We start from the raw sequence: 27121 nt of genomic DNA on the forward strand, positions 1-27121 counted from the left end.
CAACCCTCTATTTTTTTTTTTTCCGCTGCCATTTTGTCTTCACGAAGTAAAGACATGTTTCTTTTCTTTTTATCTACTGAACACTTCTTCCAACAATCTACTAGCCGAATTACACTTATGCTAGAAATTTTATCTATCAAAATTGCTTAATCATGACAAATATTCACTGCAAAATTGGGAAAAAGTGCACAATACCGTACTCCTTATGCGTTTTTCAAAATAACACATACACATAAACCATGTACACATCGACTTATTTTTACTTAAAAAAACGTCCCAGAATTACACAAAAATGGCATTGCGCACACTCTTCACTATATCCATGTACACTGCTTTTTTCTCATAAATTAGAAAAATTTCACGAAAATACATGACAATTTTCTGAATCTTTAAACCCGATAAAAAGAACATATATGAAATTACCTGATCATGAAAAAGTATATACCCTTTCCAAATATGAACATTTCCACATATAAAATAAATAAAATATCCAAAAACTTTTACCTCTAAATCATCTATTATATTATAAACATCACCAACGAATTCATACCGCAAGCATTACAAATACTTAGTGTCAAATATTTAAATTATTTCCATGCATGTTTACTTCAACTAAAACGTATACCAAATTCCTACAAACATAAAATTCACAAAATAACTATCATTTAATTAAAATATCACTAAACCATGTACACGTCGACTTATTTTTACTTAAAAAAAAAATCCCAGAATTGCACAAAAATGGCATTGTGCACACTCTTCACCATATTCATGTATATTGCTTTTTTCTCATAAATTAGAAAAATTTCACGAAAATGCATGACAATTTTCTGAATCTTTAAACCCGTTAAAAAGAACATATATGAAATTACCTAATAACGAAAAAGTATATACCCTTTCCAAATATGAACATTTCCACATATAAAATAAATAAAATATCCAAAAACTTTTACCTCTAAATTATCTATTATATTATAAACGTCACCAACGAATTCATACCGCAAACATTACAAATACTTAGTGTCAAATATTTAAATTATTTCCATGCATGTTTACTTCAACTAAAACGTATACCAAATTCCTACAAACATAAAATTCACAAAATAACTATCATTTAATTAAAATATAATTAAATTCAAAAACACTACTTAAAATATAAATAAGCACATACATTAAATTAATAAAAATTAACTTACAATCCTAATTACTTTAAACTAAATCATTGCTAATAACAATTTTCCCAATAATACCAAATTACTTTACTTCCACCTTGCATTTAGAACAATGCATAAAAATAATATCCTCAAATAATTAAAAATACTAACTTACCTAATCTTCTTCAGAATCTTGCTTACATGGTGGATACACTTTTATTATGTATTCAATAAAATTATTGAACGATTTTTTCTGCGAATTTTTCCTCCACACTTCCTCCGCTAAATAAAAAGCAAAATTCTCTTATTATTAAGATTAAATTATCACAATGCCTCGGAATGGCGCTTTTTATAGCACTCCACGTGCCCTCTATTGTATTGGTATGTGCACCTGTTTCCAGATCTTTAAAATAATATTTATGGTTCACAGCAAGATGTTTAAAACCTTCATCTTCCAAATATTCATATGATTTTTCACTTTAGACAGCGCCATACAATCCCAAAATTATTCAACCCTACTTCACACAACACACAATGAAGCTTAATAAAAAATAATATACAGCCACAGATATTTTTCCAAATTCCCCCCTTTTCCGATTAAAGAACCGTAATTCGTCCATTAATATCACATGACATATCCCATGATCTCTCATTTCCCTCACACAAAATAATGCGTAATCAGAACTGAGTACTGCTCACATTATTACCAAAGTCCCAGGTAGTAACCTTTATCGCCTCCAAAATGTTGCCAAACTACCAGTTACCATATTCTAAAGATCAGCCAACATTTTTTATATATTTTTTCAGTTTTTATAATGAAAAGCTTCATGTCTTAATTATTGATCTCATTTCATTCTATACAGTAGCCAGTTACTATTGAAAAGTGTTTTTGCACCAAAAATTACAGCTACACAAATCCAAAATAACATGTCAAAGAGGTGCACAAACTCGGTATCCTTACACATCGACCTATTTTCATTGACCTAAATTCCTTAACAGCATCCAAAACCTTGTTAAAATTATCTGAACTAGAATCTGTGTATTGGCGCTGCCACATAAAATCACAAAATAAGAGTAAAAAATATCCTCTGTAGTGCGGGTATCCTCCGACGTTCGATCATGCACATTTCCTTCTTGCAAGCAGGACACTTATAATGGCTACTAAGTAAACCTTCAGTTACACACTAGTCAATTAATGCTTTTTCCCTTGCATTCCAAATCATACAGAAGCTTCAAATTAATCTTGCCAGATTCAGCCATTTTACCGTGTAAACCACAAAATAACGTGCTTCTTATCCAAAATCCGACACACAACACAAACTTTTCCCATCATTCAAATTCACCGCAATCACGCAACCAATTACATCATAATAGGGTTTCCATAGCATTCAACTACTCTGGTTACCATAAATGAAACAACAACTTGGCAATAATCCAAGGGGCGCCCTTAAATCTACTCTAACCAATAAGATGTATCTGTACAGTGTGAGACATTTAGTTTTAGAAGAATTACATGCCTCATTATAAAAATGTGCATGTCATATTAGTGCTTCTGTCGTGTAGTAGCCTTGGTTAGAAATAGGAATTGGCATGAAACAGACAGTTACCAATACATATAAGCAATTTATTCATTGTCTACACATTGTAAAAAAGTACACAGGTTATTTAATACACATGTACAGAAGAAATTTAATGTATTTTGTGTTCATTATTTTACGATACAATTTTTAGGCAGTTTATTTAAATAAATATCTTACGGAAATGCAGTCCCGTGTTTATTTTAAACAGGCACCTTCTGGTAGCTGCAGTTCAGCAATTACTGCTAATAATGCGTCAAACACATTATTGCCGATATGATGCCTGAATTCTGATGTGTAGGATTCCGGGTGATGGTGAGCTACAGCCCTGTGTGTTTTTATGCATGAGTTTACAGATCTTGTTCAGATGGCAAATTGAAAGTAGACAGCATATTAAATATTGAGCCATGAAAAACCAAGAAAAATTTTAGTAGCCGAAGCTATATAAACTAAGTATACATGTGAAATGAAAGTTAGGTGAATTGTACAGATTAGTAACTGTAGACATTGAGTGAATTGCCTCTGTATATCAATAACCATCAGTTTTTCACTAGTGTTGAAAGATGCCAATTCTCGTGTCTTGCCATGACTTTTACAGCTTAAAAGTTTCTGTGCATCTCTCCACAACATGGTAATATAACGGGAGGAGAGAGGACTGTGAGCAAAGGGGTATGTACATACTGCCTGAGTAGGTGCTGATGACATCAAACTCGCAGGTAAGAGTGCTTCGTAGGTCACATATAGTGAAGTTTGTGTGAAATAGAAGAGGTATTTGAGCTATGGGAGGCACTATGTGCTCAATTTAAAATTCTGATAGCTGCTTTTTTTACTTATATCTTTAAATAGCAGTAGCTCATTTCAGATCTAATGTTATGCTTCTAGAATCTGCTATACATATTCTAGTAAATTCATGCAAATTCATATTCCGCTGTATCATTTGTCTCAAGAGCTGTGATGATTTCCGGTACTTTGTTCGCAGTTGTCTAGTATTTTGGGACAATAGCTGGTGAAGATTTTTATTGCTTCAGTATAAACATTTCCCGTAAAAGGTATTTGTCAGTATACTTTGGAACCATACCATCTATTGGGTACTTCTGCATCTACAGTGTTAGTATTTGTATCACAATATGAGAATTGCAAGCTAATCAGGCAGTTATTATATTGCAACATTTCTCGTTAGTGGTCAAACATGCGTGTGCTCTTTTTTGGAGTATCAAAACAGTAGTCACTGGTATACAATGTGATGACACTATCAGGAATACCCATTATCATACAGCGGCATTATAGCTTACTGATATATTATATTTGCCAGCCTGTGGCTGCAAGTACCGATGATTTGTGTGCTGCTTTATGTATGATGTTTCTGTTGCTGCAGGTAATTTATAATAATTTTAGTACTAATTTTTTTTATTTTAGTAATTAAAAAATGTATTCACAAATATTTTAATTTGCTTATATGAGCTAAAAGGACATATTTAATATGAATTACCCTCAGAGATTGTCAGTTAGTATATTAAAAAGTATGTAAATATGATAAAAATGGTAATAATGTTGCAACATTTAAAAAATTAACAGGAATTTAACAAGATACATCCCTCACCCAGAGCCCTAATCTCTTTTTGGCTCTGGGAGATTGGAAGAAGGTTTATTTGCAGTTTAGGAAGACTTCCTTTTGATTGATGATGTCATTATTATTATGGGAAGAAGATAGTGAATGTTTTGTGATAAAACTGAGTAAAGCGACTCTCTAAGTCTATAGGAAATGCAATGATCACTTCAGAATTAAATAAAAATTAAAATTTAATTAAAGGTGGAATGAAGGTCCTAAAAATATTGATGTGTGTGAATAGTGAGTAGCAACAACTAGAAAAGAAATAAAATATATTCATCTAGTATGAGCTGTTACCAAGGGTAAAAGTAGGTGTTTGTCAGTTCAGATTTCATGCAAAATTTCTTTCATTGTAACAAGATCACCTGCTTGTAGTATGGTAATGTAAATTGCATATATTTATAAGTACTAATAATCTTTTCATCATGCAAAGGTTTTGATTTTAATTCTCTTCACATTTAAGTTTTTATTAGTACAAACTAATATGTTCTTTATGTCCTGAACAAAACTGATTAGATGGTATGGCTCTATTTATTTTATAATGTGTCCAAACAGAAGTTCACCTGGGCTTCCCTCATTGGTGTAGAAATAAATTTATTATGTAATTTTGGAATGTTGCTCTTTCTGTATAAACAGAAAGAGGTCTGTATATTAGTCATCTTTATGTTTCCTTTATAAATATCAGTTCATATGGAAGTACTAGTATTTTAGGTACTATTCCATTTTGAGGACCGTAAAAAAATTGCAGCGAAAATGTATGCGCAAAAGCGGCAAATCTAGCAAACGCACCTATTTAACAGCGCGCCAAATCTAGTGTATGCGCTGATTTCAGATTGCATAAGTTTATATAGTTCTATATTTCTTAAGATACCATTGAAATACTAGTTTAATTTTTAAATCCTTTTTAATTTTAAACTCTTTTTTGATATCCTGTGGATTTAACAATTTGGGAATTGCCCATGATGAAAAGTCTGCAATAGATTTTTGGGTAAAGTGCAGAATCACCCACTGCTTGACGTGGTTTTAAAAATTGCACATACTCAGTATCCCATGTACACATCGACCTATTTTCACTTAAAAAAAAATCCCAGAATTGCACAAAAATGGCACTGCGCACATCCTTGACTTTATCTACGTACACATCAACCTATTTTCACTTAAAAAGTAAAAGAAAATTGACAAAAATCCAATTGTTTTTGCCCTTGTAAAAAGCGGTAAACAAATATTTTTGCCCTTGTAAAAAGCAGTAAACAAATATGTGGGTGATTCTGCACTTTATCGAGAATTTTTTCGAAGAAAAGGTGTCATTCATTATCGAAAATTATGTTTGAACAATTAACGAGATGAAATTATGCTTTAGCGATAACTCGGTAGCGAAATGGTGATGCATGTATCCATTCGGTTATGTTTAGCAATTTTTATATAAATTATAGTAATGATCTGAAATATTTATTTACTCTTATGCTTCCATTCAGTCATGTTTTGCATTTTTTATATAAATTATAACAAAAAAGTATGATTATGAAATTAACTTTTCATCTAAATTAAAACATCAATCTTAAATTGTTATTTACTATTATACTTCCTTTCTTGCATTAGGGTTGCCGCAATTTTTTTTGGCAGTACTATCATCAACAATAGTTTGGCAATTTTTTACGGCCCTCAAAACCAAATAGTACCGTATTTTATTTATATGTATATATCATAGTAGAATATTTATATAAATTTATCATAATAGAATATTTATATAAATTTATCATAATAGAATATGTATATAAATAATACTTAACATTTCCTAACATAATAATAGATGCTTAACATTTCCTTTCATTTTGCCACATTTTGTGTAAAACACATTTACATTGCAATGCTTTTATGCTGTCGTGCTGTGAATGGAATGTAACCAGTTTTTATTGTTATCTTAATATGAATATGTTTACAGTTTACAAAGTTAAATATTTGTTTACTAAAAATTTTAATTTTTTATAGCTTTTGTCAAGTCGCAGAATTCTACAATGATTTTAAACTTTTTATAGGATAATTGCTTATCATGGTGAACGTATCGGAGCAGTATTTGCGTGTTATCAAGACTGGAATACTTTATTTATCCTTTTTATCATTGGTAATATAATCTTTTTATCTTTTTCCCAAATGTTGTTTTTCTAAAATTGGTTTGTGGGCTTAATGTATCCATAGTTAAAAAAACTGGGAAATATTTACCATTTTTTCTTTTATATTCCCTCCTAACTCTTCTTGTTTCCAACTGTTCTCCTGCCAACCCGATTTACAACATATTTCTCCCACCTTTCTCTTATTCTCAAACTTTCTCATGACTTTTATATAGTTTGGCTTAATATGTCATTATTTAACCCAAAAAAGTGATTTTTGCCATCTAAAAGGTGCTTATTTTTCATCAGATTACATATGATAGAAAACCAAAGTTGTTTCATTAGGGAGACATTATGGCATGTTTCTGCTTTGTATGCAAGACCATATGCCCGAAAACATCATGTTCGAGTTTTCCAATGATTGTCAAGCATCATTAAGGTTCATCTGGCATGTATTAGCCAGTAAGCATAAAGCAAGATTGAGGTTGTTATTTCGTTCATCTTGCCATTGAGTGCTTTGAATTTCATATGCTTTTGAGGAGTAGTTTAAGAAATTACAGTCTTTTGTCATAGTTATATCTGTGAAAAAGGTAATATACTTGTGTACATTTCAAAAATTGTACACAGGTAATTTCTGTTCTACTGTTTCATCAAGGAAGTGTAATGCATTTGTGATGTATACCATTCACCATTGAAATTTTTCAATTTGAATAGATGAAAGGGCCAATTTGCTTAAACATGCACATGCAAAAAACACAAGGACAACATGAGTTGTATTGAAACAAATCAAAAACTAAATTCTTCTGTGGAAACAAAGAACAAAAAAGTTATTAATGCAGAATGCATATACTATGCCTTTTTATTTGAGCATGACCTGCCACTGAATGCATTGGATCATGCTACAGCTTTATTTAGGAAAAATGTTTCCTGATAGCAAAATCACTAAGAAATACTCAAGTACAGGGACCAAAATGGCTGCAGTTGTTACAGAAATGGGTATGAAAAATATATCTTCAGTTATTGATTGCATTAAAACAACTTTGTTCTGCCTGTCTACAGATGAAAGAAATAATACCAATGCAAAACTATTTTGTTGTTGTTTCTTTTTTTTAATTCATAGTCTTTAGAAATTAAATATTGTTTACTTTCTACTTTAGAAGAAGATTCAATACTTTAGATTTCCCTACTTTAGAAGAAAATTCAATAGCTTTAATTATAGCACAGCTAATTATTAAAATTTAAAAAAAATACAATACCTCTGGATTGCATTTAGTGCCGACAATGCACCAGTAATGGTAGGCTTGAAGACTGGTTTTGCAGGCATCTTGAAAAAAAAGAAAAAAAAAAAAAAAAAGAAAAAAAAAAGAATATTCAAATTTGCAAATTATGATGTGCACCTGAGGGGCATCTTCTTTACCAATAAGTGTTGGGTAATGGCCTTCTGCGACGGGCTCGCCCATGCGACTGGCAGGTAGCAATTGACGACCAGTGCTGCCTGGAGACGTTTCCAGGTGGTGTGCTGCTCCTCTGGAGGGGTAATAGTGGAGGTTGAACCTCCACAAAGTGCCCAAAGGGGGAGTGGACTCGTAATGTGATTGAGTTCACGAGGCGGGGCAGCCAAAATTATCTTACCAATAAGTGTGGATGAATGCATTGTTGATATTTATTATTATCTTGAAAAGAGTTCTGAAAGGAAGAAAAAATTAAACAATTCCAACAGCTGCATAATACTGATATAAGAAAAATTTTGAAAAATGTATGTACATCTTGATTATCTTTAGAGATGTTTATCTAGAATCCTTGGCCAATGGAACCCACTTCTTACATTTTTTAAGGAAGAAGTAAATGCTTTTAGAATTAAGATAAAAAGGCTCTACTGAAAGTTTTAAAATACTTAAAGTAAATTAAAATGTAGTTGTTATTTCTTATGTTAAAATTAATGGTAGAAAAATAAATTTCTACACCTGGGATTAGCAGTTCTCAAAATAATACTACAAAATATAAATGCAAAGCTGATACAAAATTCTTTGAAAATAAAAAAATTGCTTGACAAGTGAAACATTTCCCAATTACTGTTTGTTCTTGTGAAGAACAAATATATGTGTTTTGGTTTTCAGACCTAAACAAAGCTTTTTCTTTTTCTTTTTTTTTCTTTTTTCTTTTTTTTTTTTTTCTCTCATGCTCCATTTCATCACCATTTGATATTCTTAACAGAATTCTATAAAATTCATGAATTCCATTAATTCATGTTTTACAATCAATGATTAGTGGTCTATTGAAAGACATTATAGCGAAGTTTTTAAAATCAACCTTTGTTTTGTCATCTAATTTTATATGCCATATGATATATGGTAAAATAGAAAATCAGAAGAAAGATATAGATTTGCTGCAACTAACAAAGTAAGCCAAAGAGAGGGAGCCAGGAAGCCAAATGTAAGTTTTAATTCCTTGTTAGAAGCTACGTAGCGTATTCGGAAACTAAGTACCGTTTCATTTTAGTGCCGTCGCAGCGCTGTGGTAGGCGTCCCGCGCATGCGCACTAGTCTTTCTTGTTCACTGACTTTCAATTGCCGCCATTTTAGTTGCTCTATGTTGTGTTTTCAGTTTGCTGTGCACATTCAAAATGTTTAAGACAATTAGTTCTCCCGCTGACTGTGAGATTCGTGCCGTGATTAAATTTTTGAATGCGAGGAATGTTAAACCGGTCGAAATTTATCGTCAAGTGACAGAAGTTTGCGGTGAGTACGCGATAAGTGATGGAATGGTGAGAAAGTGAGTAAGAATGTTTAATGCAGGTCGAACAAATGTGCACGCCGAGGCTCGGAGTGGTCGGCCTTCTGTTGTCACCGATGATTTGGTAAGGAAAGTTGATGAAGCAATTCATCATAGAACAGACGCTTCACAATGACAACTCTTTCAGAGGCATTTCCACAAATTTCACGTACTGTTTTGTTCGAAATTGTGTCTGACCGCTTGAATTATCGCAAACTGTGTTCCCGATGGGTTCCAAAAATGCTCACTGATGTTCACAAAACAAAGCGACTTGGTAGTGCCCTGACATTTCTCACGCGGTACAGTGATGAGGGAGAAAACTTTTAAAACCAAATTGTGACAAGTGATGAAACTTGGGTATCACTTGTTCCTGCACATGAAACGCGAGCTTGGTGGCAAGCGCTTTGGATCTGACGATGACACGAAAAATGCTGTGGAGTCGTGGTTATCGAAACTGGCGGGAAGTTTCTTTGACGATGGTATACAAAAACTGGTAACCCGCTATGACAAGTGTTTGATCATTGGCGGAAACTATGTTGAAAAATAGTTTAAGACATGTATTTTCATGTAGAAATAAAATTGAATTCGAAAAAATTTTTTACTATTTTTTTTTATCAAAACGGTACTTAGTTTCCGAATAAGCCTCGTACTTCTGCTGAGTATATCTGCCAAGTATATGATTACCCAATACATAAATTTCTGACTAAAAATGAAGTGATTTTCTCAGCTAAAGTTGCAGATATTTCTGTTGTAGAAAACATATCTTTTTCTGATACAGTCAAAAGTCGTTAATTCGGACACCCATAATTCGGAATGATCTATAATCCGGACCTCAAAACTAAAAACTTTCTGCGCATGCGCCGCGTTGACACATGCGCATAGGCGTTTACGCGTGCGCGCAAGACCTTTTACGACTGCGCATATGAGTGTGCGCAAGTGCAGAATACGTTTTCGCGTGCGCGTTTTATGTATAATGGACGTATAAGCTAAAATTATCTAATTATCTATTACAGTTAATGTTGATGATTGCGTGGTTCCTTAATTTTCGAATTGGATCCGGCTTATTATTTTTTGCAGACTGTAAGAGCAATTTTATAAAAGTAAGCTTAAACTTTCGATTATATCAAATAGAATTTCCGATATATATTTGTTAATATGTAAAGGATCTAAAGCGAAAGTATGTTTTGAAATCCGAAATCTGTTTATCAATTTCACGCTGCGCGGTGGGGGGATCGCCGCGGCGGGCGCGTAATGAATTGGAAGTTGATCTGTCAACACTATCCTTATCTTCAGCGCAGATGTTTTTATTTTATTTGGCTTATGATTCCTTACCAAATGTAGTATTTCATCCCGGTCTTTGATATGATTTAAAACAAGTTCCTCGTCATTAAAAGTCGCTTTCGATAGCGAAGAAAGTGACAGAGGTTATTGAAAACGAAAAAATTTCGATTGACAAATTAATCGGTGTTCTAGACACAGCAATTATAGGACTTGAACAGCGGAACTTTGTAACTGAACAAGAAATTATGTCTGTTTAATAGAATTAAAGAGAAAGTATTATCATATGAAACGAAGCAAAACTTAAACAACTTACATTGAAAGAAATGTTTAATAAAGTAAACAAATAAATATTAAGCTTTTTCTTTTTGAAAATTTTGATACCCTTTAGATCATAATTGTTCATTTCATAAATTACGGTTTCATATTTTTAATTTTAGGATTTCTGCATGCCATCTTACGAGATTTAAACTGATGATCTATAATCCGGAATCGCCGAAGTCCCGACGAGTCCGGATTAACGACTTTTGACTGTATAAGTTATTTTTTGAAGAGATTTCCAGTTTTACTTATGGCATGTTTCTGCTTTGTTTAGTTCTGAAAGGCGATAATATTTCTATTAAAACGGTAAATTGCAGTTGCAGTTTTGCAATTTACAATTAGAAAACATGGATAAAATTGTAGTCATTAGGTTATATTGTTGATGGAAACTTAAGAAATCTGCAGTGCCCTTATCTAGATTCGAACTCCAGACCTTCTGAATACATGATGAGCATGCTTCCAGTTACACCACGAAGCCATGTGAAAAGGAGGGAGAAAATACATTATAAAGGTATAAAACCAGCAAGGATTGACACCTAATAGAGTTTAATTAGAAAACTGAAAGGTGTTTATGGAATTTTAAAGTACAGGGAACAGTTTAGAATAATGTTGGCCATTCTGATAATTCTCCATAGTAATGCAGAGTGTGAGAAGATTTCAGTATTGCCACTAAAACTAGGACTAAGTTTAGATCCTGTATTAGTAGTGACACATAAGTAAAAATTTTGTTAGAAAAAGCAGGCCTATGTTGCAATTGCTATGAACAAAATTGAGAAGTATCTTTCTTAATGAAAACAAAACATGCCATTTTTCTTTGCATTTGTAAAAATACTTATCAGAGTATTATTTTTCTAGCAAAAGGTATAAATAATAAAAATATTTTTACATGTAAATATTTTTGTACTATTTGCATTTAAGAATTAGTAATTAAACTTTCAGATATTAATTATTTAAAAATACTTTTTCTATATATTTTTATCAGTTAAAAAATCATTGCCATTGAGAAAATTCTCCCGATTTCTTAAAAAAAAGATATCTGATTTTTTAAGTGTTGTAGCTTGGTAAGTATGCTGTCTGATATTGGCTCCATCAGATATTGTTATGTTAATATTATTATGTATTCTTGTTGGAATGTAGGTTTCTTTTAAAGAAATAATATTGTAATATTAACCAGTTTCATAAAGATAAATATATAATATCCATGATTCTATTCTATATAATTATGTAAGATATTGAATTAAATACATGAAAGTTATAAATGCATCATTTATTTTGGACATAAAATTAAATTATTGCAAATATATATATATATATATATATATATATATTTAAGTCAAACATTTTCCTGGTCTTTCATTTTGGTTCAGCAATTAAAATATTCCTGAATTTCATTTTTCGTGGCTGTAAACTGGCAATCATATCAATAACTTTGCCAATTGATATTTCTTTGGTATAATGAATATGCATCCAAAGAACTGCACTCTTCCATCATAGTAGCTCTATTTTAATTTCCTAACAAAGCACTTGCGGAACGTTCACATTCGTGAGATGTTAACGGCAGTGTAGCTGCTATGTGCAAAAGCACATCAATATTTGGGAAAAAGATTTTATTCGAAGCTTTTAAAGCCAAAACTGGTGTGTCTGGGAGCTTTGTCTTGGGAATAGACATAAAATGCCATCGCAAACGTTTCACCTCTTCATTTAGAAGTTCCAGAGATGGTAAATCGTCTTTGTATGTCACCTTCAACTCATTTACATGATCAGTCCAAACTGATGGTAGTATGCAAAACAGAGATGATTATTAAAAATTATTTAAACCTCTTTAATTGTAGTTGATCATTTGGATTTCTTTCTATAACTCTCTAAAAATTTTGAATAAAAAAATATATAAATTCTATAAAGATTTTGAATGCTAGTAAATAGTACAAATTTCAGTTCTCATGATCTTTCAGTTTTTGCATTTAATAATTTTGTAATTTTTGGGGGGTGGGGTGGGGTTAAATGGTGTAAAATATTACTTTCAGTATTTTCTTACTCTGGAGTTTTCTACCAAGAATTTCTCATTTTGCATGTAAAGAAGATAGGTAATTTGACTCTTACAAAAACTGAAGTCTGTTTTATGTTCAAATTTCATCCAATTTAAAATGATTTCTGTCAAATATTGTATTATTCTAAAATACCGTATTTAATCGAAAATAAGACCATCCCCTTTTTTTGCTATATTTTTGTTCTAAAATTTGACAGTCTGATTAATGAGTATTTTGATAATCAAATTTCCAGAATGAGAGAAGAGAGTTTAATTATATGATAATTGTGTAGAATAATTGCACTGTTTAACTATTCAATGTACTGTACAGTTATTTAAATGTATAAACTGTGTAGCTGCCACATCTAGCTGAGTGATTTCAATTTAGACCTGTATCCGCTACACTGGTTTGTAAATGAGTTCTGTCTTACATAAAGGAAATTCATTTTTGAATAATTATGGTACTTGTAATGTGCGAGGAATATTACCAAATTTTGGAAGCGTTAAATGTTTGTGTTTTTTATTATAGGGTTTATGTATAGCTGCTCCTGGACCTACTCTTTTAGATCTACAGCATATTGTCCACACCAAGACAAGTTACATAACCTATATTTATTTAGGGCGATCAGCTGGATATCTTTTTGGTTCATTAATTGGTAAGTAATCTGGTTGTGCTATCTTAAAATTAATCCCAGTTATATTAAGTGTCAGTATATAGAGAATATCTAAAAATTACTAATGCAGTTTCAACATTTAGTTAAAATTTATGGTCAGACACATGCAGTTGTTAAGTAGTATTATGTAGAATTTATTTTCTGTAATTTCTTTTATTAAATTAACAATATGTGAAATATGTTCATGATGAATGATTTGCATAGTATGTAGTTGAGATTCCAAACGTTGGCAGGTATATTGCTGCATAGCCATATCCATTTGTTGAGCAGCAGCTGGGATTTTAGCTTTTAAGTTATCAATGGTTGCAATCCACATATTTTACATGCAAGAGCTTTCTTGGATATCTGCAGAAAGAAATCATATAACCACATAATGTAAAGTCATAAGATTGAGCATGGTAGTGAGTTGCGTCTTCACTCCTCAAATCATTTCCAGACAATCTCATAGCTTTGTCTTCATATCTGACACTAAATGTCTCTAGAAAATTACCACATTCTATTGCTACACTCAGAAAATATTTCATATAGAAATAAATATGTGCAAACTTAAATGATAAAAACCCAACATAAAGTAGTGAATAAAATGTCATTAAAAAATTTTCATGTTGCATCATAACACAAAAACATAAAAGATTTTTAAGGGTTCTAAAGCTTAAAGTGCAATGTTTACTTAGAAGAGTTTTATGTACATTAACCTCTTAGCTGTCACACAATTTTGACAAAATTTATTCAAAACTCATTAAATTTTTTATAGATGTCCAAATCCAGTCCAAATTTTAAATGTGATTTTTTTCCACCTTCCTTTTTATAAATTTGAAAAGCATTGAAAACAGCTTGATCTAAAGGTTAAAGAATATTTTTTTATAATGTTTTTTCCTCACTGTTCTTGGCTACTTGGTAACTAGAAAGCTATTGATGATGATAACTTTTTTACTTCTTTATTGTCCTTCTATTTCAGGTTGAAGATTTTCCCACATCTAAATGATATAACTTTCTCGGATTTCAATTTTCTGTTTTTCAATGCCAAAGGGAAATCGTTTTTGTTTTGTCTAACAGTTTCAACCACATCTGTTTGATAAGTCAAAAAGATACCACATAATTCTGGTGAAGTATAGTAATTTTCTAAGGTGATTCAGAAGCCTTATTTGAATAATGGCATCATCAAAGGCATAACCACTTGTGAAGGTACTGATAGAGATCAAAATTTAGTATAAAATAAAGAACCTTTCCAGGTATATATAATGAATGATCATATATAACCAGTACTAGATTTGCTTAGTATATATCTTTCGATATCAAAGTTTGCTTTTTTCAAGGGTATATATTGGTGCCAGGATAAATGTCATTTGAAGAACATTAAAGTTTCATCTATGTATTATCTCTTTCAGGGGTAATTGTTGTTTGATATACTTCATTCAAATGCTCACATATAGGTCAATTTTTGTGGAGTTTTGTTAGGATGATTTTCTGGGTCGTGAGAATCATTGTTCACAAAGTACAAGTAATTTTTTATTTCATGGTATCATTTATATAACATAGTCTTACAGAGAAAAGGAGTTTCCACTGGTGTTTTCTTAGTCCAGTACATGCTTTCTTCAGGTTTTTTTTTTTTTATTATATCCTGTAAAGTCAAAAGTGCAAGAAGCAAACATGTTTCATTTGACATAACAGGTTTTCATTCTCTGCCCTACAGTTTTCTTTTACCAACAGCATTACTTGATTACTGAGCATAACGATCAGTCTCTTTTACAATTATATAAACTATTTCATCATTTATAAAATGCTCATAATATTGTAAAACGTCGGAACTTCCTTGAAATGAAATATTAACTTTAGGCAATGATTTGATCTGAAAATGAGGAGGACAAATATGTGGGACATCTGGCAAAATTTTGTTCCATTGGCACCCTGGTAAAAGCTGTGTAGGATAGGCACTATTATCAATGTCTTCAAATTCCAATACTTCAGAGGCCCACCAGCGGCCGAGCGGTAAAGTCGCTGAACACTGGTAGTTCGGTCCGAGGTTCGAATCCCGCGAACAGGCTGGCTGCATGGGCGTTTTCGTGGTTTTCCCCATGTGTAACGTGTATACGAGACAGTTTCCCTTAGAAAGTCCTCCACGAAAGGCATCCCTCCTCTTAGGCAGATAGCCCTAGTGTGCTTTGCCATAATTAAATACACCACCACACCACCAATACTTCAGAAACAAAAGCATCTGGAAAAAAGCTGCTTTCTCAATCAATTCCCAATTCTTCAAGATTTAAATCCTCTTGTTCACTTGAAGTACTCTTTTTACAAATATTAAACATGGAAAAACTATGAAACTGAATCCTCTCAAACCATGTTCTAACTGAAAAGTTTCTCTAAATCTGCAAATTCCTGTTGTATAATCAAATTACAAGTACTATACTGCCATATGTGAATCTAATTTGTAAATAAAATTGATACATGCACAATAAAATTTGGAATTCACATGACTTTCTATTGCAAATGTTTTGCCTGTGTGAGATACGGACGCGAAAAAATTTATTAGAACTGGCTGCCCATATGAAAGACGGGCACAATAACTAAAGAGTTAAAGTGCCAGAAAATTTCATACACTATTTATATTTGGTAGATTACCATTTGCATGTGAGTGAAGGACTACAGAGACATGGATAGTACGAGCTACTGGAATATGCTATAGGCACTGCAGATCATTCTTCTTGCAGAGCATTTCAGAATTTGGTAGAATTCCAAGGATGGCAAATTTCCATATTCGGATGAATGCTCTTGTAACTCTAATGTGGTATCCTGGCACTTGCATGGAGGTCATTGTACATTTAGAACATGGTCAGTCCATAAGCATAAATGCTGGTCATGAACAGATATATCTTATTAGAAAGGATGTGCACATACTATTGGCCAGCTACAGATGTTTGTAGCTGTACCAGGCATCTCAGTGAATTCCAGGTAAACCAAACAGCCAGTAAATGTGCTGTTGACAGATGAGATCGATGGCTTCATGGGGTTTGCACCTCACATGAATCCTTTTATCTCTCTGATACAGTTAGTAATGTGACTTAGAAATACAGTAAGAAATGTGAATACAGTTAGAAATGTGTCTTATTTTCAGTCATCAATTGTTGCTATGCCCAAGCTACCTATGTAGCTCTGTGTGGTATAGTCATCAAGGAGATTTAAGTTAACCATTGACTCTTAAAATCTATATCCTACAATATATGTTGTGCAAGCAGTCCAGACACTGATACTTGTTGAGGCTCCACACTGAGTTCTGATATTATTTGCCAGAGTTTTGCATGCATATCATCTGAAACGATTCTTCGCAGCTGTCACAGTCATGTTCAGTCTTTTTATGGCCACATTGGTGTTGTAAATTGGAGGTTTTGCTAAAATTCTTGGACTAATGGTATGCAATAGTCATTTGAAAACTGGAGCTTCATTTCTCCAAAATGTTATGGCACTTCTCATGAGTACCAGCTATGACATTGCATTGAATAGCACTAAAATCATTATTACTTTTCATTTTCATGCCTTAAACATTTTGGATTACTGGCAGGAATGACTATAACTTTTTATACATGTTGACAAATGCAACAGAACATGTGCGTAAGTGACATTGCTATGCATTTTACATAAGCTTTTGTGTACCAGTTTTCTGACACTTCAGCATATGTACTAAAAATAGTAGTTATGAATTAAAAATGTAGAAATAAGTATTTTGCAGTTTTTAGATAAATATAGTAATGAAATGAATAATTGTTGATCAAAATAAACAGTAATATCTTCAATTCTTATGATCATAAGATGGGGATACATTGCTCTGATATATTAAGAATGTCTTGCAGAAGTTTCTAATATGTATATTTGTTAACATGTTTCAGACCATCATTTGTATTTTGAATGCTATTCAAAGTTTTTGCTGTGAAGAAATTTCTTCCCTTTGATTTGGATTAATTTAATCTAACAAATACAGATTCAATATTAGCATTTGCATGTAGCGAACATAGAGTTTTAAATTTCCAATATTCTGGTTTTTTTCAATAAAATGATCAGGTTAAATTTTACAAAATTGCTGAAATATGCAAAACAAAATGTGTTTTAACATAAAAGCAACAATATGAGAAAAGCTCTCCAAAATTGATTTAAACATGTATTTTAGGCTGGTATCGCACATCAATATGTTTTGGAAGAACAGCTGCTTTGAACAGTTTTTCTGCTTTGTCACATGATATACTACAGCCAGTCACCACAGATCACTTTGGGATTAACATGTAAAGGGCAAAAAGGTTCTCCATGGAAATGCACATACTACAATAAATAGCTATTTTCAGCATAGTTGGTGACATATTTAGAAAATAGACAGAGCAAAACATTTAACCATCAGTAACCATTCTCAGAGTGAGGTAAACACAGCCATCAAAAGCAATGTCCATTTCGAAAGAACATTTCATTTTAGGAGCTTCTATTTTTGCAGCTGCTTTCCTCATCAAGAAAAGCAGAAAGTCCAAAAGAAAAACATGGGCAAGACAGTGGCTGTTGAGATATAAAGCACTGGGCTGTTATGAAAATTTAATACATGAATTAGTATTAGAGGTAAGAGCCTTAATTTTTAAAAAAAAATTTTGAAGTCTAAAGATAAACGTATGTATATTCATTTTGTATGCATCCAGTGTTTTACAAAAAAATGTAGACACTTGATAATTCATAGAACTTACTTACTACTTTCCATAATGGTTATAAGAGACTTAATTTTTAGCACAGAATTCATTACAAATGACTGCAGATAGACATTTCAAGAGATTTTTAATTGATGTTAATTTTAATATTTTTAGTCCAAAGGGGCTTTGTCCCTGAAGGACTATTGCTTTCATTTTGTGATTTTGCGACGGAACCCAATAAACAGTGTAGCACTTTTCAAATTGTTGCCACCAAATACTATCGCCCTGTATTATATTTGAAGAAATTAAATAATGAAGAATCTGCATAAATGTATGTATGTTTCTCACATTGTGTTAAAACAGTGGTACCGAGAGCCATCCAATTTTGAATGACATAATCCTACTGTGAATATGGGCATCTGAAAGCCCAAATTTGAAATTTGGAATTTGTTTTATTATCGATTTCATATTTTGTAAAACTTTAACGAATTTTTTATTAAGAAACTTGACGATTTAAAAGCGAGCAATGGCATCACTCTTTGGAGGGGGGAACCTTTTTATCTCCAGTACGTGGAACTGTGGATTGGAAATTCTAAAGATAAGCTTCTTTTAAAATTATAAAATCTGAAATTTTTCAGTTTTTTTGTTTTGTTTTGTGTTTTGTTGTTATTTTGTTTGTTTAAGCTTTAAGAGCATCCTTAGTACTACTCTGAGGTGTAAAATCATTTTGATCTGCAAAAAGTCTCCTTGGCACAGGTAGAAAATTCTGTTAACAAAATGTTTCCAAGCATTTATCTAGAGCAAGAAGTAAGCTTATACATCTAAGGTTATCTAAATAAAGAACACTACCCTCATTTCCTTTGGAAATAAGTATCACCTGGACATGTTTCCAAACACATGAAAAAATATCAGCATCTAGACAAACATTAAAAAGTTTGTGGAAAAGAGAAGGGAACATCAAGTAAAACTATTTAATAATCTCATTATGATACAGAATCAGGATCAGTTGCTGTATTTGATTCCAGCATAGAAGTAATTGTATTAACTTCATCACAGGCAAAAGTAGAATCAAGAAGAGAAAATAAGCAGTACATGCAGCCCAACGATACTCCTTATGCAAAAGATTATTATTTTCCTGTGGATCAGAAGGGAAGGAATTGTAAAGCACAAATTTATTGTATCATCTGGACAGTTTGCTGTGTCTCCTGTAGATAGATGAATACCAGTTATTTCAATTTTTTTCATGAATTGTCTTTTAACACTGTATAAGTAAATTGTTTTCCCACACATTGGGAACATTAGTAGTCGAAAGAAATGTTTTGCAAGTGTTAGATTCAGCATCAGTAAGCGTTTGATTACATGCCTTTGTACAAGGGTGTATCAGTACAGCAGTGACAAATTTCAGGAGAGATAGAGTACAACTAGATGATGGGAAATCACATAGGAATACATGGTTGGAAACACTTTCCTGTCATGGTAGTGACAATACAAAAGTCAAGAAAGAAAGGACACGTATAGGGTGAGAAAATGTGTTTATTATTCAGAACACAACAAAAAGAAAGAACAACATAAAGAGACAACAATCATCATCAAAGAAGGTGTTCGGAATACGACCAGGACAATGGTGCAGGAATTGTGCATCATGCATCTTCTATTTTGTGATGCAGATTTTCCATGCGCCAAAGAAGTGAGGGTTCATCATGGTCCGGGATCGTAATTTAAAACATCTTCTTTAATGATGATTGTTGTTTGTTTTTGTTCTTATTTGTAGGTTTCTCCTGTAATAAACATAATAAAATATGTTTTGTCTCACTGTTTGTGTCCTTTTTGCGTTTTGTGTTGTCACTACCATGCCAGGAAAGCATTGTGCTGGTACACCCTGTATATTCAACATATTTACATTTATACAATTGTCTGAAACAATGTTATGTGAAACAAATGGATGTGTGATATGGGCTTTTTTAAAATCCCATATATTTTGCTTAGTGAGCTTTAACACCATTGTTATATGAAAATAACTCATGAATAAGTTAGTGCTTCCAGCTAAAGGAATTAACCCGTAACTTGGGAGGTGCGATCTCAGATACCGCTACAGGTGTTGTTTCTATCACCCCTATTATATATTTATTCTGATTGAGTGGATTCTCCTGCTAGCTTCTCCTTTTGTGACCTTTATAATTTTTGCCTATTGGCTAACATTTTTGCACCCGCTTCATTGTGAAATTCTAATCCTTTTTCTGAGAGTGGTATGTCAGACCGCACCTCCCTCTCAGTGTTACGATTTCTGTTCCAGGTGGAAACATGGCTCTGAGACTCGATCCGAGAAATATCATATATCCTTCTTATTCATGTTTTACAGAATAGCTGCAAAGAATTCTTGATGAAGTAGGAAGTGAATTTAGCAATGAAGATGAATGCCACGAAGATTTTGCAAATGAAAGTTCACATTCCACGGCATCAGAATTTTCTGAATCTGACAATGAATGCACTGAACCAGAGACTGAAGCCATTTCATCTACAAATATTATTAAGGGAGAAATCAGTTCAAGTGGTCATGTATTGAACCTCAACGAGATGTGAGAACTTCAATCGCATAATACAGTTTATCTTCCAGGATTAAGAGCATATGGAAAATTGGGTGAAAATATGGATCCTAAAAGCATTTGGGAACTCCTTTTCACAAACGAAATATTAGAGAAAAAGAAAGAACTGAAAACTAAAACTTTGTATTTATGCCTAAATTGTAAAATGCCAGTTTGTATATTGCTCACAAGAATTATGTCACGAATGTACACAAGAATATGCTGAGTAAGTTGATATTTTTACAAGAACACACACAATTAACAAGATAGTTAAGGTACTGTCATTTTTTTATGTTTCGTACAATATTTATATTTTTCATCTGAATGTATCTATCATATGTTAAATTAGTGGAAAATAATTATTATTCATAAAAATAATAGTTAATTTGGTTTGTTTGGCATAATTTACATTTGCAAGTGGTTTTTCATAAAAAAGTTCATGTTGCAGAAAAGATGTTTTTTTATGCTGATTGATTTCTTTGTAAAATAAAAAAAAAAAAAAATTCTGGTTGAAGAAAAGTGTTCATAGAATGTATGGGTAAAATAAAATTTTAATATTTTGATTAGTACTTTTTATTTAAATTATAACGAGACGCTGTCTTTGTGAATGCTCGTCCCCGGTTATGTCCCAATATTTGACCTCCCTCTGTTACGGGTTAACGATTAGAGAATGTAAAGAACTGTATAGATGTTATTCACAAATGTAAGGTAATAAATGTAATATGGGCTAAATTTATCTCTTTTCTTTTCATTAAAAAATGCGATGTCTGAAAAATCCCCTTTTGTAAATTAATTGAGGTAAGTTAAGGTTAGTAATTAAGTCGAATAATTGAGGTAAATAAAAATGAGGTAAGTTGCATAATGAGCTGTACAGTGTGTTCTATTCAATTCCATTCCAGAGTGATTGTCTTATGCTGTGTGTGGTTACTGGAAACCATCATACATCAAATGGCTGTTAGTGATGCATTTAATGCTATGATGGCCACCAGAATGATTGCTTAATCTTCACATCTGTAGATATCTACTGCCTACCTGTTATGCAGTCTTCCATACGGGTTCATGTCTGCTAGTATTGTCCTATAGCTGTATCAATCTGACCCATATGCATCATGATATTTCGGTACAACCATTAAGCCTCATAATCTCTGGCAGTGCATTTTGTGTAATCCAATGCTTAGCTTTGTCCTTATTGGCTCCAAGTGCATATTATACATGCAAGTGTCCTGGTATTATGTGAATGTATGGTCTTATATGATATTGATTTTAAGTCTGAAAAATCTATCACTTGAGTCATATTTCCGGCCAAAAGTTATATTAAAAAAATATGGCTACATTTTCTCAGATTTCTTGGTAAGTGGCAGTGTTTGCCAATGAAATTAAAACTCTCATTTTTCTGTAAGCCTTTCTCTGGTACAAGTACGAATACGTAACACAAAGTTTTGATTGTAAAATTTGCCAACTTTTATTGCAGATACAGTAAAAAGTCGTTAATTCGGACACCCATAATCCGGACCTCAAAGCTACAAACTTTCTGCGCATGCGTAGCGTTCACGCATGCGTGTAAGACCTTTACGGCTGCGAATATGCGTGTGCGCATGCACAAAATATGTTTACACATGCACGTTTAATGTATAACGGATGGTATAAGCTAAGCTAAAATTTATCTAATTCAGTTAATGTTGCAGATTGCGTTGTTCCTTAATCTTCGAATTGGATCCGGCTTATTATTTTTTGCAGACTGTTAGAGCAATTTTATAAAAGTAAGCTTGAACTTTCGATTGTGTCAAATAGAATTTTCGATATATATTTATTAATATGTAAAGGATCTACCAAAGCGAAAGTATGTTTTGAAGTCCATTAAACAAAAGTGGAATTGCTGCAAAAAATGACCTAACCATTCCGAAATCTGTTTATCAATTTCACGCTGCTCTGTGGCGGGGGATGGGGGGAACGGCGCGCAATGAATTGGAAGTTGATCTGTCAGCACTATCCGTATCTTCAGGGCAGATATTTTCAACGCCACGGCACGCAATAAATTGGAAGTTGATCTGTCAGCACTATCCTTATCTTCAGGGCAAATGTTATCATTTTATTTGTCTTAATTCCTTACTAAATGTAGTATTTCATCTCTATGTATTCCATCTTTGATATGATTTAAATCAAATTCCTCGTCATTATAATTTGCTTCTGATAGTGAAGAAAGTAACAGAGAGGTTATTGAAAACGAAAAATTTCGATTGACAAGTTAGGCGGTATTCTCGACGCAGCAATTACAGGACTTGAACAGTGGAAGTTTGTAACTGAACAAGAAATTATGTCTGTTTATAGAATTAAAGAGAAAGTATTATCACATAAAACGAAGCAAACAACTTACATTGAAAGAAATGTTTAATAAAGTAAACAAATAAATATTAAGCTTTTTTTTTTTTTTTTTTTTTTGTAAATTTTGATACCCTTTAGATCATAATTGTTCTTTATTTCATAAATTACGGTTTCATATTTTAAATTTTATAATTTCTGCATGCCATCTTACCAGATTTAAACTGATGATCTATAATCCGGAATTGCTCAAGTCCCGCCGAGTCCGGATTAACGACTTTTGACTGTATTATGTTTTTAAAAGTCCCATAATTCTGTTCACATTCTTATAGTTTAGTTTTGTTTTTTGTATTTTATGAATATCTTTTATACATCAGCTTCATTTCCCATTATTCTCTTTAATTCATTAATCGTTTCCCATTATTCTCTTTGAATAACTCTGTAAAGTTTAAATTTAGATAAGTAAGATATTTTTCTGTTCACATTTTACTATGCCTGAGATGATTTCATGTACAAAGGTGTTGCAAAATGGTACAGAAAACCACCGTCGTTTTTCAGCTTCATGACTCAGTTCCTTATGAATTGATCAGAATTCAAATTGGTTACTGCCAGAAGCACCTTTCTTGTCTTACTAATTTTCAGTCTAGCAGGATGGTCTTGTAAATGCTACAGAACAGTATTTTTGTGGTGAACAGATCTTATTGTATGTAGGAAGTTTACAACTCACTATTTAACAAATCCGGGTTTGCTACAGGAAGTAATGAATGAAAGAGAAGTACTTTATGCATTTCCTGATCTCGTATGGTAGAGTAGTTGTTCCTTAGAGGTAAACTGATAGTAAAATGAACAGTTTATATTCAACACCACTTCCAAAACATTAACTTCTTTGACAAAAATGTTTTTAAGATAAAGAAAAATAAATTAGCTGAATCATTAAATTTTATTTATTAATCATAGATCTAAGAGTTGTAATGTTTATCAGGATAAGCTTAAAATCTATTGGAATATTTTACAAAAGTATTTATCCCATGTTGTATTTAAACAATTGTAAATATGTCTGGCTCTCATTTGCAATGTATTTCTATATTACAAATTATTTTTTTCAGGCGGGATAATAATAGATCAATGGAAAAAGGAAATTCCGGCTTTGCTGATTTTTAACTTAATTACAGCCATTGGTGTATTCTTCATTCCATGGAGTAGACAAGTAGAAGTACTGATCACAATTATGGCAATTAGTGGCTTATCCATGGGAGCCCTTGATACTGGTAAGCTGTTTCATAGTTCACATTTTAATGATAAATAACTATTGCTGTATTTGTTTTCTGAATTGTAAAAGCTGTCTTTAAGCATATGTAATGGTGTGTTTATATGAAGTTTGGAACTTTAGTTGCAACTGTGTATTCATGACATAACTAAGAAACTTTTATCATTCTTCAATATAATCACTAGCATTGTGTACTACCATTGTATTCCTATCAAGACTGTGGTCATAGTATGCTTATACCAGCACCTGTTCTGTTCATTGCTCATATGAAACAATATGTTAAGAATCCCTGGAATAGCATGGAAATGAATATATCAAAGTGATTCTTTCATTTTGATCTTAGAAATCAAATCATATTTTTAGGGACTTAAGTATAAAGAGTGTGGTGAACGGTAAAACATTTCTCAGCTCCACTGATTCAACATATAGTTAACCATAGGTTAAGTAATGTGCAATCTAGTAGTATTCTACAAAATGGTGGAATAGTTCTGTTGAAAGTATACCTGATTTTTTTTTTACATTTTTCTCAGTTTATGTTCCTGAAATGAGCTGTGATATCCCTCAGTAACATTCTTTAGGTTACAAAATGCATTTGGATAATGTTATTATAAATGTGCATGAAAATAAAATAAGCATAACTTTTACACTAATGGGGATGTGATGCTGACACATTGTGTCACCACAAATAGTCACCACTTATTTGATTAATGTTTCTATTGCATGAGAATCAGCATAGCCTTCACACTATTAAGGGGTGTTACAGACTTTTGATTTTTGTGGTGACCTATAGTGTCACAATTCATTTGATTAGTATTTTAATTTTGGTTTATATAATCTGGCTCGTGTATCATTAAATGCAGTGGTACAGTGTAAAAGAGCTTGTCCTTCACTTTCATAGTACTTCCAAGTGAGTTTGAGATGTGTTGTATTGTGGCCATCTCTGTTAAATGGTTTGGAATCAGTCATGATACAGTGTTTCACTTGCTCAAGCATTCCTTTAGACTGTGAAACATAGTCTTATGTGATAATCCTGTGTTTCAGGCTAATTCAAGAACCTACTGGTATCAGAAATATGCCAATTATCTGCCCTTCCATTTCATTATGACTATGATTACCTGATGGACGTCTACCATGCTTTGTTATCCCCTCATTGAAGATTTACTCACTGCCTGCTATTCTGTAGGGTCTCCTCCAGGGGTTGACTTAGGCGAATGCCTGGGAAGTACTGGTTAGGATCTGTACCTAGGCAGTCTCAACCATACAGGTATAAAAACAGACTTCACAGAAGGCTTGAGGGCTCGGCAGGGACTGTACTGGTACTGCCTTGGCTGCCCTTGCTCTGTGGGGTTGCAACATGGTAGATTGTTAAGAAATGCGGGACGGCACTCAATTGCGATAGGCAAGAACTAGGGCGGAAGCAGTTCTGTCATGCAGAGTTGTTCTGTAGGGTAACACGTTTCCTGCTTGCGTCGTGAAGACCTTGATGGTGCTGTAGGGCTGTGTGACCTCAGGTACATTCAATCTTTATTCAGCTCTGCTCTGCCTATTTCAAAAACATATTGGTTACACAACTTTAGACGATCAATTTCACATGACCAGTTCATCTCTATTCTTGTTACACTGCATACGCATAGTGTTCTAAGGAACATAACATTCTATACTCCATTTACTGTAATGTAAGTTAAGTATTGAAGAAATATGTTGTGTAAACAAGAGTCACTAATCCTGTTTCATGCTGTTCATGTTTCCATTATTAAAATTCTAACCCATGTATAATCCAGTTGCTCTCCAAGCTTTAAATATAGCAATGAAGATAGCATTTTATAAAAGTATGCTTGTGTTTAAAGTAAAAATCTCTGCTAATAATATATTTAAGCATAAACATTCTTCATAATTTTGTATTCCATGCTAATTGAATTACATTCACAAAAGCACTGATTTCTAAAAACTCATAGGATAAAATGGAATGAATTTATTTAGGCTATTAAATAGCATGATTGTACATAAATACACACTGAAAAACCTTGTGATACTAATGAATTAAAAATGATTAATTACTAATGAATTAAATATGACATTAAAGATTTAGGGAAAGTGTAAATACCTAAAAAGATAATTGCTTTTTTTTTAGCATGAATATGCCATGGATTTACTGCTCACATATCACAATACGAAATTTCATGTTTTCATTAGGCATTAACACTTTTCCACCAATATATCTTCAAACCATTAGATCTCTAGGAAGAAAATTTACAACAACCTTTCTAGGGGGTGATCCATAAAATGATTATTAAATCCAATTCATTTGTTCTATACCTTCAGTTTCAAGAAATTCATCTACATTTTCTTTATGTGGCCAGTCATCACAATCTGTGAAAAGGAAGTCAGAATGACATCCTCTTCTGTAAAGGCTTATTTTGGGTTGCATGACTTTCTTGATATCTGTGGGCAGACACAGAAGAACTAGAAGAGTGTAATCCATTGATAATTTTTTTAAGTTTTTGCTGCTCTACAGGCTTAGAATTAGATGGTAAACTGAACCGTATTAAGGAAAAGAGACCCAGTTTAGTGATTAGGTAAGGTGCATTTTAGCAAGGTATTTTTGTAGGCTTCAGTTCTTATGTTCTCCGCATCAATTTATATGGGCCTTGTTTTGTTGTGAAGTCCATAGCACATAAACCATAGTCTTGCTGGCATGAATGCCTTCCTTCTTAAGTTATTTATTGATTAATTGTCTTTTATTAAGTCTGCTGTGATAAAAAATTATAGTGGT

General features: G+C 32.5%; 1 protein-coding gene across 3 annotated transcripts in view; it reads left to right on the forward strand.

Annotated features, from left to right (window-relative positions):
• The window catches only part of LOC118184942 (solute carrier family 60 member 2-like), a 48195-nt gene that overhangs the window by 2166 nt on the left and 18908 nt on the right, over positions 1-27121 (forward strand). The window contains exons 2-4 of one of the 3 annotated variants that reach the window (XM_035354697.2): positions 6330-6462; positions 13375-13501; positions 24188-24349. In XM_035354697.2, coding sequence (XP_035210588.1) covers positions 6391-6462; positions 13375-13501; positions 24188-24349 — 361 coding nt within the window. In that variant the 5' untranslated portion in view covers positions 6330-6390. Of the gene's footprint in view, positions 1-6329; positions 6463-13374; positions 13502-20553; positions 20989-24187; positions 24350-27121 lie in introns of those variants that run through there. The other 2 variants (XM_035354696.2, XM_035354700.2) reach the window with 2 other exon arrangements.

Source organism: Stegodyphus dumicola, chromosome X2, assembly GCF_044657685.1.
Source record: "Stegodyphus dumicola isolate Sdum_Otavi_A_Nest chromosome X2, ASM4465768v1".
Classification (NCBI taxonomy): domain Eukaryota; kingdom Metazoa; phylum Arthropoda; class Arachnida; order Araneae; family Eresidae; genus Stegodyphus; species Stegodyphus dumicola.